This window comes from Cherax quadricarinatus, chromosome 92, assembly GCF_038502225.1.
Source record: "Cherax quadricarinatus isolate ZL_2023a chromosome 92, ASM3850222v1, whole genome shotgun sequence".
NCBI classification, from domain to species: Eukaryota; Metazoa; Arthropoda; class Malacostraca; order Decapoda; family Parastacidae; genus Cherax; species Cherax quadricarinatus.
The window spans coordinates 12,074,097-12,092,017 of record NC_091383.1 but is presented as its reverse complement, the minus strand read 5'-3'; the positions used below and the strand labels follow the sequence as shown (position 1 = coordinate 12,092,017).

At 39.8% G+C, this 17,921-nt stretch overlaps 1 protein-coding gene across 1 annotated transcript in view; it reads right to left on the bottom strand.

Annotated features, from left to right (window-relative positions):
* Nucleotides 1–17,921, bottom strand: part of PolrMT (mitochondrial RNA polymerase) — a 301,092-nt gene that overhangs the window by 8,474 nt on the left and 274,697 nt on the right. The window contains exons 19-20 of the mRNA XM_070104506.1: nt 12,053–12,177; nt 11,608–11,779 (exon numbers count right to left, since the gene is read on the bottom strand). Coding sequence (XP_069960607.1) covers nt 11,608–11,779; nt 12,053–12,177 — 297 coding nt within the window. The remainder of the gene's footprint in view (nt 1–11,607; nt 11,780–12,052; nt 12,178–17,921) is intronic.

Here is a 17,921-nt window from a genome sequence, read left to right as displayed (position 1 = left end):
AGACAATTTCTATGAAACGAAACTTAAAGCAAGATAAAATTATCTGTCACTTTTAGTACATTTCAAGTGATAAAACTGCATAGCAAATGGTATATAAGTGGCATCGGCTGATAACCAGCCACACGTAATTCTTCCCGTCATCAAGTAATTGCAGTTTGCTTACAGATTCCTTCCTTCCTTCCTTCCTACGACACACAAAATTCTCCAGAAAAGTTTGTGGTCCACTAAGGCCACATAAACAATATCACTGTCGCTCTGTACAACAAGGAGGATGAACAAATAATTGAGGGAAAGATACAAAATTTCTAAGTCGCCTTTCATCTTATTTTAAATGAAAGGTTGTCCGGTATGATCTTAACTAGGGTGCTGTAGTTGGTTCTTGGTTGGTTTAAGGCCACCGTATCTTTTTTTTTTAACACAACGGCCAATTCCCACTAAGGCAGGGTGGCCCGAAAAAGAAAAACTTTCATCATCATTCACTCCATCATTGTTTTGCCAGAAGGGTGCTTTACACTACAGTTATAAAACTGCAACATTAACACCCCTCCTTCAGAGTGCAGACACTGTACTTCCCATCTCCAGGACTTAAGTCCGGCTTGCTGGTTACCCTGAATCCCTTCATAAATGTTACCTTACACACACTCCAACAGCACGTCAAGTATTAACCCGTTCAGTGTCCCCGGCCCTCTCAAAGACTTGGCCTCAGGGTCGCCCAAATTTTAAAAAAAAAATAATTTTTTTCTTATAAAAAGATAGAGAATCTTTTCCCGATCAAAATGACACCAAAAGTATGAAATTTGATGGAAAACTTATGGAATTATGCTCTCGCGAAGTTAGCGGTCTCGACGATGCTTACTCATCGGCGATTTCGCCCACTTTGAGCCCTATTTTCAGCCAATTCCAGTGTACTAGTCAACAAAAATCATAACTATTTCGCTAGAACTCCACTTTTTCTATAGAATGAGTACAAGAAACCACCCATTTACTGATTTCAACTATCCAATACAGTGGTCAGAATTTAGCAATTTTGCCAATTTCACACAAATTTCAAAAGATGCCAATTTCCAAATAGGGTCCAGAATAAACAAAACATTCCTGGCACTAAAATAACATTTCCTCCGTTCATTAGTCACGTTCCCATGCCCCTCTTACATTCTTTTGCTTTCCACATTGAATTTTTATTCTCACAAAAAATAAAAGATTTACTGTTATGCAGACTACTGCATTAGTGTAAAAAATGGTATAAATAATATCAGCGCACTCGTGAAAGAATATTAGACTCACCAGTTGACGTGTATTGGACGCTTAGCATGATTTGTTTACTTTTGAACTTTGGCAAAAATAAAAAATTTCTGCTACTTTGAGCTCAATTTCAAGGTACTTTTCATTGTAAAACCAGTCAAAATCATCTCAATTTCTGTAATATGTCTTCCATTCTATCAAATGAGACCAGGAAAACTAGAATACAACAATAAATACCATAGGAAAATACAGTGCAAAGTCGTTGTTTTAACCCAAAAACATGGTCATTTTTTTTTTCTCATTACGCACTATGTGCTGCAGGTTTTTTTATACTGTGCACACTGACCCCATAGACCCATTCTTTCATATGTAGGCCTACCAACTTTCTCTCACTAGATTTGAGGGCGCTAGAATTTAGGCGCACTAGTATGTCAAAAACCCTGGTGCGCAGGCCGTACTAGTACGTCCGAAACCCTGAAAGGGTTAAAAACCATTTGTCTACATTCACTCTTGTCAAATACGCTCATGCATGCTTGCTGGAAGTCCAAGCCCCTCGCACACAAAACCTCCTTTACCCTTTCCCTCCAACCTTTCCGATGGTGACCTCTACCCCACCTTCCCTTTACTACAGATTTATACTCTCGAAGTCATTCTGTTTTGTTCCACCTCAACAACCCTTCCTCAGCCCTCTGGATAATAGTTTTGGAAATCCCACATCTCCTCCTAATTTCCAAACTATGAATTCTCTGCATTATATTCACACCACACACATTGCCCTCAGACATAACATCTCCACTGCCTCATACATTCCCCTCTTTGCTTCCACAGATAAAGTTCTTTGTCTCCATAGACTCCTAAGTGCACTGCTCACCCTTTTCCCCTCATCAATTCTATGATTCACCTCATCCTTCATAGACCCATCTGCTGACACGTCCATTCCTAAATATCCGAATACATTCACCTCCTCCTCCATGCTCTCTCCCTCCAATTTGATATCCAATCTTTTGTCACCTAATCTTTTTATCCTCATCACCTTGCTCTTTCCTATACTCACTTTTAATTTTCTTCTTTTACATACCCTACCAAATTCATCCACCAACCTCTGCAACTTCTCTTCAGAATTTCCCAAAAGCACAGTGTCATCAGCAAAGAACAACTGTGACACCTCCCATTTTGTGTTTGAGTCTTTATCTTTTAACTCCACACCTCTTGCAAAGACTCTAGCATTCACTTCTTTTCAACCCCATCTATAAATATATTGAACAACCACGGTGACATCACACATCCTTGTCTTAGGCCTGCTTTTACTGGGAAATAATCTCCCTCTCTCCTACATACCTGAGCCTCATTATCCTCGTAAAAACTCTTCACTGCTTTCAGCAACCAACCTCCTATACCATACACCTGCAATATTTGCCACATTGCTCCCCCTATCTAACCCATCATATGCCTTTTCCAAATCCATAAATGCCACAAAAACCTCTTTAGCCTTATCAAAATATTGTTCACCTATATGTTTCACTGTAAACACTTGGTCTACACCCCCCCTATCATTCCTAAAGCCTCCTTGCTCATCTGCTATCCTACTCTCCATCTTATTCTACATTTTTTTCTATAACAACTCTACCATACACTTTACCAGGTATACTCAACAGACTTATGGATAAAAATGCACTGGAAAACGTACAAAGGAGGATGACAAAGTTGATCCCATGTATCAGAAATCTTCCCTATGAGTAAAGACTGAGGACCTGAATCTGCACTCTCTAGAAAGGCGTAGAATTACGGGGGACATGATTGAGGTGTATAAATGGAAAACAGGAATTAATAAAGGGGATGTAAATAGCATGTTAAAAATATCTAACATAGACAGAACTGGCAGCAATGGCTTTAAATTGGAAAAATTCAGATTCAGTAAGGATATAGGAAAGCACTGGTTTTAAAAATATGTTGGATAAATAAATGAGTGGGTGTGGGTGGGTGTGAGTTTGACCTGACTAGCTTATGCTACTAGGTTGGATGCACTGCTCCTCCCTTAACCCTTTGACTGTTTTGGTAGTTCAGTGGACCCCCGGTATTTGATGGCATCGGTATTCGATAAATCCGGTATTCGATGCATTATTTTTATTTATTATTTATTATCACACTGGCCGATTCCCACCAAGGCAGGGTGACCCGAAAAAGAAAAACTTTCACCATCATTCACTCCATCACTGTCTTGCCAGAAGGGTGCTTTACACTACAGTTTTTAAACTGCAACATTAACATCCCTCCTTCAGAGTGTAGGCACTGTACTTCCCATCTCCAGGACTCAAGTCCGGCCTGCCGGTTTCCCTGAACCCCTTCATAAATGTTACTTTGCTCACACTCCAACAGCACGTCAAGTATTAAAAACCATTTGTCTCCATTCACTCCTATCAAACACGCTCACACATGCCTGCTGGAAGTCCAAGCCCTTCGCACACAAAACCTCCTTTACCCCCTCCCTCCAACCTTTCCTAGGCCGACCCCTACCCCGCCTTCCTTCCACTACAGACTGATACACTCTTGAAGTCATTCTGTTTCGCTCCATTCTCTCTACATGTCCGAACCACCTCAACAACCCTTCCCAAGCCCTCTGGACAACAGTTTTGGTAATCCCGCACCTCCTCCTAACTTCCAAACTACGAATTATCTGCATTATATTCACACCACACATTGCCCTCAGACATGACATCTCCACTGCCTCCAGCCTTCTCCTCGCTGCAACATTCATCACCCATGCTTCACACCCATATAAGAGCGTTGGTAAAACTATACTCTCATACATTCCCCACTTTGCCTCCAAGGACAAAGTTCTTTGTCTCCACAGACTCCTAAGTGCACCACTCACCCTTTTCCCCTCTATCAATTCTACGATTCACCTCATCTTTCATAGACCCATCCGCTGACACGTCCACTCCCAAATATCTGAATACATTCACCTCCTCCATACTCTCTCCCTCCAATCTGATATCCAATCTTTCATCACCTAATCTTTTTGTTATCCTCATAACCTTACTGTTTCCTATATTCACTTTTAATTTTCTTCTTTTGCATACCCTACCAAATTCATCCACCAATCTCTGCAACTTCTCTTCAGAATCTCCCAAGAGCACAGTGTCATCAGCAAAGAGCAACTGTGACAACTCCCACTTTGTGTGTGATTCTTTATCTTTTAACTCCACGCCTCTTGCCAAGACCCTCGCATTTACTTCTCTTACAACCCCATTATATTGCATTATATCGCAAAAAATTTGCCTCGGAATTCGATTCAACCCGGTATTCGATACGATTTGTAAGACGTGTCCACTTGTGGCCTGAACTGCCCCGTGTGTGCCAGTGTTTACAAGCCAGCCAGTGTGCGTGCATCTAAGGATACATTCTGTACATTCCATATTATCCATATTATCACTGTGTTTGGTGCTTGTTTCTGCAAAATAAGTCACCATGGGCCCCAAGAAAGCTTCTAGTGCCAACCCTTCGAGAAAAAAGGCACTAATGACTTATGAAATGAAGAAAGAGATAATTGCAAAGTACGAAAGTGGATTGCGTGTGTCGGAGCTGGTCAGGTTGTATAATAAACCCCAATCAACCATCTCTACTATAGTGACCAGGAAAACGGCAATCAAGGAAGCTGTTCTTGCAAAAGGTGCAACTGTGATTACGAAACAGTGACTGGAAGTGTTAGAAAATGTTGAGAGACTGTTATTGGTGTGGATAAATGAAAAACAGATAGCAGGAGATAGCATCTCTCAAGCGATCATTTGTGAAAAGGCTAGGCAGTTGCATGACGATTTGGTAAAGAAATTGCCTGCAACTAGTGGTGATGTGAGTGAATCTAAGGCCAGTAAAGGCTGGTTTGAAAGATTTAAGAATCGTAGTGGCATACATAGTGTGATTAGGCATGGTGAGGCTGCCAGTTATGTTGTGCGACAGAAGTCCAGTGACTCTCAAGCTGGTCCTAGTGGCATTAAAAGAAGAAGGGAAGTAACCCCGGAAAAGGGCTTGCTACCTCAAGTCCTAATGGAAGAGGATTCCCCTTCTAAATACTAACACCTCTCCCATCCTCCCATCCCATCAATCACCACCAGATCTTCAATAAAGGTAAGTGTTAATTATTTTATTGTTATTGTAATTATTCTATTGCATTAAACTTAATATTTCATGCAGTAAATTTTTTTTTTTCATACTTTTGGGAGTCTTGCACGGATTAATTTGATTTCCATTATTTCTTATGAGGAAAATTGATTCGCTTTTCGATATTTTCGGTATTCGATGAGCTCTCAGGAACGGATTAATATCGAATACCGGGGGTCCACTGTATATATACGTCTTATGAGCCAATGTGTTTGACGTATATACGTACAGTATACTCAAAAATTCTAGCGGTTTCAAATGAAGCAGGAGAAAGCTGGTAGGCCCACATGTGAGAGAATGGGTCTGTGTGGTCAGCGTGCACTGTATAAAAAACAATCCTGCAACACACAGTGCATAATGAAAAAAAAAAACTCCGACCGTGTTTTTGGATTAAAATGCCAACTTTGAGGTGTATTTTCATATAGTTTTTATGGTTATATTCTTGTTTTTGTAGTCACATTTAATAGAATGAAAAATATTTTATAGAAATAGAGGTGATCCTGATTGGCTTTACTATGAAAAGGACCTTGAAATGGAGCTCAAAATATGGGAAATGTTTGATTTTTGACAATGTTCAAGAGTAAACAAATGATGTCATTGTCCAATAAATGTCCAACTAGCCATTGTAATATGCAGTCATGAATGGGTTGACATTATTTATACAATTATTACAATATTACAGTATTCTGCATAACAGTAAATCTTCTATTTTTTGTTTGAATAAAAATTCAAAATAGAAAGCAAGAGGAGCCTGGAGACGTGACTGATGAACAAAGAAAATGTTATTTTAGAGTCAGGAATGTCTGCATTGTTCATTCTAGACCCTATTTTGAAATTGGCCAAATTGCCAATTTCTGACCACTTTATTGGGTAGCTGAAATCAGTAAATGGGCAGTTTCTTGTACCCAATTGATAAAACAAATGGAGTTCTAAAGAAATAGCTATGAGTTTGGTTGACTGGAACAATGGAATTAGCCGAAAATAGGGTTCAAAGTGGGGGAAATCGCCGATCCATAAATATTGCTGAGGTCACTAACTTAGTGAGAGCGTAATTCCTTAAATTTTCTGTCAAATTTTATACTTTTGGTGTCATTACTATTGGGAGAAGATTCTCTATCATTTCATAAGAATTTTTTTTTTTTTTTTCAAATATTTTGTGACATCAGGAGACACCTCAGGATTTGGGGTTGCGACAGTCAAAGGGTTAAGTGACATGTCTGACCTCACTAGGTCAAGGCATTGGCTTAAGCCAGTGGGAGAAATGGAGCTGACTCGCTTAGGCCAGTAGGCCTGTTGCCGTGTTCCTCCTTTCTTATGATCTTTATTTTTTGCACTCTCTTTTGTCCCTTTTGCCTCTATACAAAGGAACTATGCATGCTCTCTGCCAATCCCTAGGTACCTTACCTTCTTCCATACATTTACTAAATAATAGCACCAACCACTCCAAAACTATATCCCCACCTGCTTTTATCATTTCTATCTTTATCCCAACAATCCCAGCTGCCTTATCTCCTTTCATTCTATCCACTGCCTCATGAACTTCCCCCACAGTCACAACTGGTTCTTCCTCACTCCTACAAGATGTTATTCCTCCTTGCCCTATACATGAAGTCAAAGCTTCCCTATCTTCATCAACATTTAACAATTCCTCAATATATTTCCTCCATCTTCCTAATACCTCTAACTCTCCATTTAATAACTCTCCTCTGCTATATTAAGTTCTGCCTATTTTTAGTGAATGGAATACATGCTCAGGTTTTGGTTGATAAAATACAAGCAGCAATTGTAAAGTCTTTTGTCAACCACAGTACTGTACAACTTGTTGGCATTCCCATATATTCTTCTTTAACAACAGAGAGAGACTCAGTGTTTTCCAGATAAGTGGTGGTATACCATGCTGTATTAGCCCTCTTCCTTGTAGCTTATTTGGCAATGCTGAGGGCAGGTGATGGTAGGTGATGATGAGAATTTTATTTGAATTAATAACCTGCAGAGTCAGTAACCTAGGATAACTCAACAAATCTAGTCATAAGACTGTCTGACTTATTTACATTAGGGTCCTCTGATCCTCCTTCCCAAAATGCAACTCAACAGCAGTCGGCTAACACCCATGTACAGGTACTGAAGGCCACATGTAACAGTAGCCAGAATTTAAGGTAAGTCTTTTGACCTTTTAAGACTATTTTAAAAAAAAATATTTGTTTTTGAAATTTCAAAAAATGTAAATTTATACACCCCATATATTCTTCATCTTGGTTAATGTTAATTTGATTTAAGCACCAATTTTCAGGAACACAATCCATGCAATACTCAAGGGTCTACTATCTAAATAATTGACAACAGATTTATTACACAAAGAAACTGCAAATAACTAAAGAGTAATAAGCACAAATGGGGAGCCTTTAATTGAGCTATGTGTAGAAAGAAGTAATAAGTAACACATTTTATGAAAAAGAGGATAAATAAATAAACTACAAGGTATGATAGAGCATGTAATGATAGTAGTATGTTAGATTATGTATTGGTGGATAAAAGGTTGATGGGTAGGCTCCAGGATGTACACGTTTATAGAGGGGCAACTGATATATCGGATCGTTATTTAGTTGTAGCTACAGTTAGAGTAAGAGGTAGATGGGAAAAGAGGAAGGTGGCAACAACAAGTAAGAGGGAGGTGAAAGTGTATAAACTAAGGGAGGAGGAAGTTCGGGTGAGATATAAGCAACTATTGGCAGAAAGGTGGGCTGGTGCAAGTATGGGTAGTGGGGGGGAGGGGGTGGGTTGAAGAGCATTGGAATAGTTTTAAAAATGCAGTATTAGAATGTGGGGCAGAAGTTTGTGGCTATATGAGGGTGGGTGCAGGAGGAAAGAGGAGTGATTGGTGGAATGATGAAGTAAAGGGTGTGATAAAGAGAAAAAGGTAGCTTATGAGAGTTTTTTCACAAAGCAGAAGTGTTATAAGAAGAACTGAGTACATGGAGAGTAAAAGAAAGGTGAAGAGAGGGGTGACAGAGTGTAAAAGGAGAGCAGATGACAGAGTGGGAGAGGCACTGTCAAGAAATTTAGATGAAAATAAGAAAAAAAAATTGGGGTGAGATAAACAAGTTAAGAAAGCCTAGGGAATGAATGGCTCTGTTAGTTAAAAACAGAGTTAGTAGATGGGGAGCTGGAGGTATTGGGCAGAGATGGCGGGAATATTTTGAGGAACTTTTTAATGTCGATGAAGAAAGAGAGGTGGTAATTTCATGCACCGGCCAGGGAGGTATACCATCTTTTAGGAGTGAAGAAGAACAGAATGTGAGTGTGGGGGAGGTGCATGAGGCATTATGTAGAATGAAAGGGGGTAAAGCAGCAGGAACTGACAGGATCATGACAGAAATGTTAAAAGCAGGGGGGGATACAGTGATGCAGTGGTTTTTTTTTTTTTGTTTAATAAAGGTATGAAAGAGGGGAAGATACCTAGGGATTGGCAGTATGTGTGTACAGTTCCTTTATATAAAGGGAAGGGGACAAAAGAGAATGCAAAAATAATAGGGGAAGAAGTTTACTGTTTCCTAGGTAGTAGGCTGGTAGACCGCAACCACCCAGGGAGGTACTACCATCCTGCCAATTGAGTGTAAAACGAAAGCCTGTAATTGTTTTACATGATAGTAGGATTGCTGGTGTCCTTTTTTCTGTCTCATAAACATGCAAGATTTCAGGTACGTCTTGCTACTTCTACTTACACTTAGGTCACACTACACATACATGTACAAGCATATATATACACACACCCCTTTGGGTTTTCTTCTATTTTCTTTCTAGTTCTTGTTCTTGTTTATTTCCTCTTGTCTCCATGGGGAAGTGGAACAGAATTCTTCCTCCGTAAGCCATGCGTGTTGTAAGAGGCGACTAAAATGCCGGGAGCAAGTAACCCCTTCTCCCATATAAATTGCTGAATTTAAAAAGAGAAACTTTCGTTTTTCTTTTTGGGCCACCCTGCCTTGGTGGGATATGGCCAGTTTGTTGAAAAAAAAAAAAAGTTTACTGAGTAGCCATGGGGAAGTGGAACAGAATTCTTCCTCTGTAAGCCATGTGTGTCGTAAGAGGTGACTAAAATGCCGGGAGCAAAGGGCTAGTAATCCCTTCTCTTGTATATATTACTAAATTTAAAAGAAGGAACTTTCGTTTTTCCTTTTGGGCCACCCCACCTTGGTGGGATACGGCTGATACATTGAAAGAAAGAAGTTTACTAAGTATACCAGGAAATTTTTACGGTAGGGTTATTACTGAAAGAATTACAGGTAAGACAAAGTAGGATTTCAGATGAGCAAGGAGGCTTTAGAGTGGGTAGGGAATGTGTAGATCAGGTGTTTACATTGAAGCACATATGTGAACAGTATTTAGATAAAGGTAGGGAAGTTTTTATTGCATTTATGAATTTAGAAAAGGCATATGAGAGTGGATAGGGGAGCAATGTGGCAGATGTTGCAAGTACATGTATATGAAATATGTAGTAAGTTACTAAATACTGTAAAGAGTTTTTATGAGGATAGTGAGGGTCAGGTTAGGGTGTGTAGGAGAGAGGGAAATTACTTCCCGGTAAAAGTAGGTCTTACACAGGGATGTGTAATGTCACCATGGTTGTTAATATATTTATAGATGGGGTTGCAAAAGAAGTAAATGCTAGGGTTTTGGGGAGAGGAGCGGGATTAAAGTATGGGGAATCAAGTACAAAATGGGAGTTGAGAGTTATTTTTTGCTGATGATACTGTGCTTATGGGAGATTCTAAAGGAAAGTTGCAAACCTTAGTAGACGAGTATGGGAGGGTGTGTAAAGGTAGAAGGTTGAAAGCGAACATAAATAAGGGTAAGGTGATGAGGGTATCAAATGATTTAGATAAAGAAAAACTGGTTATCACACTGGAGAGAGGGAGTATGGAAGAGGTGAATGCTTTCAGATATTTGGGAGTTGACTTGTCAGTGGATAGGTTTATGAAGGAAAAAAGGTGAGTGGTGTGTTGAGATATCTGTGGAGACAAAAATGTTATATATGAAGGCAAAGAAGGGAATGTATGAAAGTAAAGCTTGGGTTGTAAATGCAGCAGCAAGGAGGCAGCTGGAGGCAATGGAGATTTCCTGTCTAAGGGCAATGTGTGGTGCAAATATTATGCAGAGAATTCAGAGTGTGGAAATTAGGAAGAAATATGGAGTTACTAAAAGTATTAGAGGGCTGAATAGGGACTGTTGAGGTGGTTTGGTAACTAAGAGAGAATGGATCAAAGTAGAATGACTTGGAGAGCATATGAATCTGTAGGGGAAGGAGGGGTAGGGATCGTCCTTGAAAAGTTTGGAGGGAGGGAGTAAAGGAGGGTTTGTGGGTGAGGGGCTTGGACTTCCAGCAAGCGTGTGAGTGTGTTAGATAGGAGTAAATGGAGACGAATGGTTTTTGGGACTTGATGAGCTGTTGGAATGTAAGCAGGGTAATATTTAGTGAAGGGATTCAGGGAAACTGGTTATTATAGATTTAGCCGGACTTGAGTCCTGGAAATAAGAAGTAAAATGCCTGCACTTTAAAGAAGGGGTCTGGGGTATTGACAGTTTGGAGAGATTTCTCAACTGTCATATCTGAGCACCTCTACACAGACAGTGATTATGTATGAGTGAGGTGAAAGTGTTGAATGATGATGAAAGTATTTTCTTCTTGGGGATTTTTTCTTTCTTTCTTTTTGGGCCTACTTGCTGAAAAAAAAAAGAAATGGATACATTACGATGGAGAATGGCAAAAATAATTTAGAAAATACTATAAAGATTGGTCATGTAAGCAATATTAAAGTTCTACATTCAACATTGTTTTGTTAAGAGGAAGCCAGACAAAGTTCCTTTTACTCATGAAAGTAGAAGTAGTGTGTGAGTGCACCAGGAAGGATTACATACATCAAGAAGCAGTAAACCAGTACCGGGCTCATACCTTACTCATGATGTCAACTGAGGAAGCATACATCAAGTAGTAGTAAACCAGTACCAGGCTCATACCTTACTCATGATGTCAACTGAGGAAGCATACATCAAGTAGTAGTACACCAGTACCGGGCTCATACCTTACTCATGATGTCAACTGAGGAAGCATACATCAAGAAGCAGTAAACCAGTACCGGGCTCATACCTTACTCATGATGTCAACTGAGGAAGCATACATCAAGTAGTAGTACACCAGTACCGGGCTCATACCTTACTCATGATGTCAACTGAGGAAGCATGGGTCCAGAAGCAATCATGTACAGAGACGAAGGTAATGCCAGCTTGTTGGCAGAACAGTGAAGTTAACATCATATGTGAGGAATCCAGGGAATGGATGAAGTTTGGTGGGAAGGCATTCTTTTGCTTCCTCTTATTAGGCTTCCTGATAGAGCAAATTATTAATATACTGTACAGCATATAATATTTACCACATATTCAAATCAAACAATACAATACAACTAATTTTTACCTTGTTTAACAAAGTCTAATGACACATTTAAGTATTGGCACTGTTTATACAGAACATAATTATGTATTAGATTATGTACAAAATTATACAAATAGAAGAGTTACACTCTTGCAATATAGCAAACATCACCTAGCTACTAGAACTACCAAGCATTACTAGAAGACAGGAATTAGTTCACTTGCTTACATGTAAGAGTCCATGGTGAATGATACAGGTAGTTTTGTTACTGATGCTCTGTCACCAATGAATTCATTATATGGCTGAACCACTGGCAGGCCCAAACGTGTCAGGTATTCAACATTTTCTCCACACTGCAAGCAAAAATTGCAATAGAGATAAAAATCTATGCATTCACACATGTACTTTTAACAGAAAATCATTCCACAATACAGTATAATGGGTGAATACAGCCATTCATTATATACCAATTATGATTATGCACAATGAATGTATAATGAAAATGTAAAAAGGAGAACTACTATATCCCAATTATTAATTTTAAATACCATAAGAATGACACTAAAACGAAAGCGTGTATATATATAAGCACTTCCTAGTCTTCAAAAATGTACAGCTACAGTCTCAACAAACTCCTTCATGTTACCATGATAACTCTCCAACAGAACTTAAAATTCCAAACCCCACTCACTCCAATTGATCTTTCAAAAGTATACTAAATGGTCAAGTCCCTACCTATCAATATCCCTCTTCTATGCCTCTAACCAATCTTTGAAAGCCCCTACACCACATTACCCCAGATGACTAATGAGAATTATCTTTCTAGATAATAAAACCCTCTCACCAACCCTATTCTGTTTTCTGAATTACAGACAAACCTTCCATACTAATTCATCATCTAAATTCTTCATTCCTTTGATTTTACTTATTTACAAAACACTGCACCTCCCATCTCCAGGACTCAAGTCCTGGATTGAGTCCTGGAGATGGGAAGTATAGTGTTTGCACTCTGAAGGAGGGGTGTTAATGGTGCAGTTTTACAACTGTAGTGTAAAGCACCCTTCTGGCAAGACAGTGATGGAGTGAATGATGATGAAAGTTTTTCTTTTTTTGGGCCACCCTGTCTTGGTGAGAAATGGCCAATGTGTTAATAAAAAAATTGTTCTCAGACAAGGCCTTCACATTTCCTTCAACTCTTCCTTGTTGCAACATTTAAAGACCATGTTTAATACTCATATAAGTGTTGGCAGGAAGAAATTCTTCATACATTCATCCTTTTGCAGCTAATGACTTATTTCTTTCCACAAAGTTCTTAACACATGTGCAACAATCCTTCCTTTGTCTTCTCTGTGATGAAGCTCATCTTCCACTGATTCATCTGCTGATACAGCTACCATAAAGCATATGAATGTGTTCACTTTAGCCACTGACCTACATTCTTTCATTCTATTATTACTACCATACTCTTTCCACTTAATTTTTCTTTAATGCATCCTTCAAAACTACAGTGGACCCCCGCATAACGATTACCTCCGAATGCGACCAATTATGTAAGTGTATTTATGTAAGTGCGTTTGTACGTGTATGTTTGGGGGTCTGAAATGGACTAATCTACTTCACAATATTCCTTATGGGAACAAATTCGGTCAGTACTGGCACCTGAACATACTTCTGGAGTGAAAAAAATATCGTTAACCGGGGGTCCACTGTATTTGATCAACCTAGGCATCTTCACTTCTTTATTGTTCAACAATAACGGCAAGAACAGATTTATTTTTCAAGACCACACCTCTTCATAACATTAACCTTTATTTCACTTACATGTTGACTACAAAAACATCAAACAACGTTGACATCACACCAACTCTACCTTCTCATATTACACTACAAAAACATCAAACAACGTTGACATCACACCAACTCTACCTTCTCATATTACACTACAAAAACATCAAACAACGTTGACATCACACCAACTCTACCTTCTCATATTACACTACAAAAACATCAAACAACGTTGACATCACACCAACTCTACCTTCTCATATTACACTACAAAAACATCAAACAACGTTGACATCACACCAACTCTACCTTCTCATATTACACAACAAAAACATCAAACAACGTTGACATCACACCAACTCTACCTTCTCATATTACACTACAAAAACATCAAACAACGTTGACATCACACCAACTCTACCTTCTCATATTACACTACAAAAACATCAAACAACGTTGACATCACACCAACTCTACCTTCTCATATTACACAACAAAAACATCAAACAACGTTGACATCACACCAACTCTACCTTCTCATATTACACTACAAAAACATCAAACAACGTTGACATCACACCAACTCTACCTTCTCATATTACACTACAAAAACATCAAACAACGTTGACATCACACCAACTCTCCCTTCTCATATTACACTACAAAAACATCAAACAACGTTGACATCACACCAACTCTACCTTCTCATATCACACAACAAAAACATCAAACAACCTGACATCACACCAACTCTACCTTCTCATATTACACTACAAAAACATCAAACAACGTTGACATCACACCAACTCTACCTTCTCATATTACACTACAAAAACATCAAACAACCTGACATCACACCAACTCTACCTTCTCATATTACACTACAAAAACATCAAACAACGTTGACATCACACCAACTCTACCTTCTCATATCACACAACAAAAACATCAAACAACGTTGACATCACACCAACTCTACCTTCTCATATTACACTACAAAAACATCAAACAACGTTGACATCACACCAACTCTACCTTCTCATATCATACAACAAAAACATCAAACAACGTTGACATCACACCAACTCTCCCTTCTCATATTACACTACAAAAACATCAAACAACGTTGACATCACACCAACTCTCCCTTCTCATATTACACTACAAAAACATCAAACAACGTTGACATCACACCAACTCTCCCTTCTCATATTACACTACAAAAACATCAAACAACGTTGACATCACACCAACTCTACCTTCTCATATCACACAACAAAAACATCAAACAACGTTGACATCACACCAACTCTACCTTCTCATATTACACTACAAAAACATCAAACAACGTTGACATCACACCAACTCTCCCTTCTCATATTACACTACAAAAACATCAAACAACGTTGACATCACACCAACTCTACCTTCTCATATCACAACAAAAACATCAAACAACGTTGACATCACACCAACTCTACCTTCTCATATTACACTACAAAAACATCAAACAACGTTGACATCACACCAACTCTACCTTCTCATATCACACAACAAAAACATCAAACAACGTTGATATCACACCAACTCTACCTTCTCATATCACACAACAAAAACATCAAATAACATTGACATCACACCAACTCTCCCTTCTCATATCACACAACAAAAACATCAAACAACGTTGACATCACACCAACTCTACCTTCTCATATCACACAACAAAAACATCAAACAACCTGACATCACACCAACTCTACCTTCTCATATCACACAACAAAAACATCAAACAACATTGACATCACACCAAATCTACCTTCTCATATCACACACACTTGTCAACAACTTTCACTGGAAAACATTGTTTTTCTTACACAACCTAACTAGAAACGTACCAATCAATCCCAAATCTTTCAATAGCTCATTACTTATTCTAAACATCTGTAACACTTGCCATATCACTTCCCAATTTATCTTTTCCAAAAACAAACAAACAAACACACACACACACACACACACACACACACATACAAACCCCACACACACTGTGAAAACCCCAATGCAGCTGAACAATCTCTACCAACACCCACACACTGTTCCCTCTGCCCCCACCCCCACATCACAAACCCCACTGACACAGCAGCTCCTTACGGGCACTCTGCCCTCACCCTCCCACACCACAAATCCCACCCACACCACAAACCCCCATAACCCCCCCAGGGCTCCCACCCCCCAACCCCAATATTCTCCCAGGTCCACCGTGATAGACAAGAAGCTGAAGGTGTGGTACACAAATGCAGATGGAATAGCAAATAAATACAAGGAATGGCACAAAAGAATCAACGAGAAGTCGACCCCATAGCAGTCACAGAAACGAAACTCACTGAGACAATAACACGCAGTCTTCCCACCGGAATATCAGATCCTGAGGAAAGATAAAAAGAGCAGAGGGGGAGGAGGGGTTGCACTGTTCATAAAAAACCGATGGAGTTTCGAGGAAATGGAGAGCATGGACGAGATTGGAGAAAGGGACTACATAACAGACAAATTTCAATCTGGGGAACATAAGGTAGTCATTGCTCTGATGTATAACCCACCACAGAACTGCATGAGGCCAAGAGAGGAATATGATCAGAACAACAGAGCGATGGTGGACACACTGGGCTCAAATGTGCAGAGCAAAGTTACTGGTTAAGGGTGGTTACAACCACAGGGAGATCGATTGGGAAAACCTGGAGCCTCATGGAGGCCCCGAAACATGGAGAGCCAAGATGGTGGATGTGGTACTGAAAACCTCATGCATCAACACATCAGGGACACTACCAGAGAGCGAGGGGAGGATGAACCAGCAAGACTGAACCTTGTGTTCACCCTGAGTAGCTCAGACATTGATGACATCACATATCAGAGGCCCCTCGGAGCTAGTGACCACGTAGTCCTGAGTTTTGGTTACATAGTAGAGTTACAGGTGGAGAGGGTAACAGGAGTCGAATGGGCAAAGCAAAACTATAAAAGGGGGGACTACACAGGTATGAGGAACTTCCTGTGGGAGGTGCAGTGGGCTAGAGAAATGGTAGGAAAGACAGTAAATGAAATGATGGAGTATGTAACAACAAAATGCAAGGAGGCAGAGGAAAGGTTTGTTCCCAAGGGCAACAGAAACAATGGGAAGACCAAAGCGAGCCCTTGGTTTACCCAAAGGTGCAGGGAGGCAAAAACTAAGTGCATTAGAGAATGGAAGAGGTATAGAAAGGAAAGGACCCAGGAAAACAAGGAGATCAGTTGAAGAGCCAGAAATGAATATGCACAGATAAGGAGGGAGGCCCAGCGACAGTACGAAAATGACATAGCATCGAAAGCCAAGTCTGACCCGAAACTACCGTTTAGCCACATTAGGAGAAAGACAACAGTCAAAGATCACGTGATCTGGCTGAGGAAAGGTGGGGAACTCACGAGAAACGATCAAGAGGTATGCGAGGAGCTCAAGAGGAGATTTAAGGAAGTATTCACAGTTGCAGGTGTATGGTATAGGAGGTAGGTTACTGAAAGCAATGAAGAGTTTTTACGAGGATAGTGAAGCTCAAGTTAGAGTATGTAGGAAAGAGGGAGATTATTTCCCAGTAAAAGTAGGCCTTAGACAAGGATGTATGATGTCACTGTGGTTGTTTAATATATTTATAGATGGGGTTGTAAGAGAAGTAAATGCGAGGGTCTTGGCAAGAGGCGTGGAGTTAAAAGATAAAGAATCACACATAAAGTGGGAGTTGTCACAGTTGCTCTTTGCTGATGACACTGTGCTCTTGGGAGATTCTGAAGAGAAGTTGCAGAGGGTGGTGGATGAATTTGGTAGGGTATGTAAAAGAAGAAAATTAAAAGTAAATACAGGAAAAAGTAAGGTTGTGAGGATAACAAAAAGATTAGGTGATGAAAGATTGGATATCAGATTGGAGGGAGAGAGTATGGAGGAGGTGAATATATTCAGATATTTGGGAGTGGATGTCTCAGCGGATGGGTCTATGAAAGATGAGGTGAATCACAGAACTGATGAGGGGAGAAGGGTGAGCGGTGCACTTAGGAGTCTGTGGAGACAAAGAACTTTGTCCTTGGAGGCAAAGAGGGGAATGTATGAGAGTATAGTTTTACCAACGCTCTTATATGGGTGGGAAGCATGGGTGATCAATGTTGCAGCAAGGAGAAGGCTGGAGGCAGTGGAGATGTCATGTGAGGGCAATGTGTGGTGTGAATATAATGCAGAGAATTCGTAGTTTGGAAGTTAGGAGGAGGTGCGGGATTGCCAAAACTGTTGTCCAGA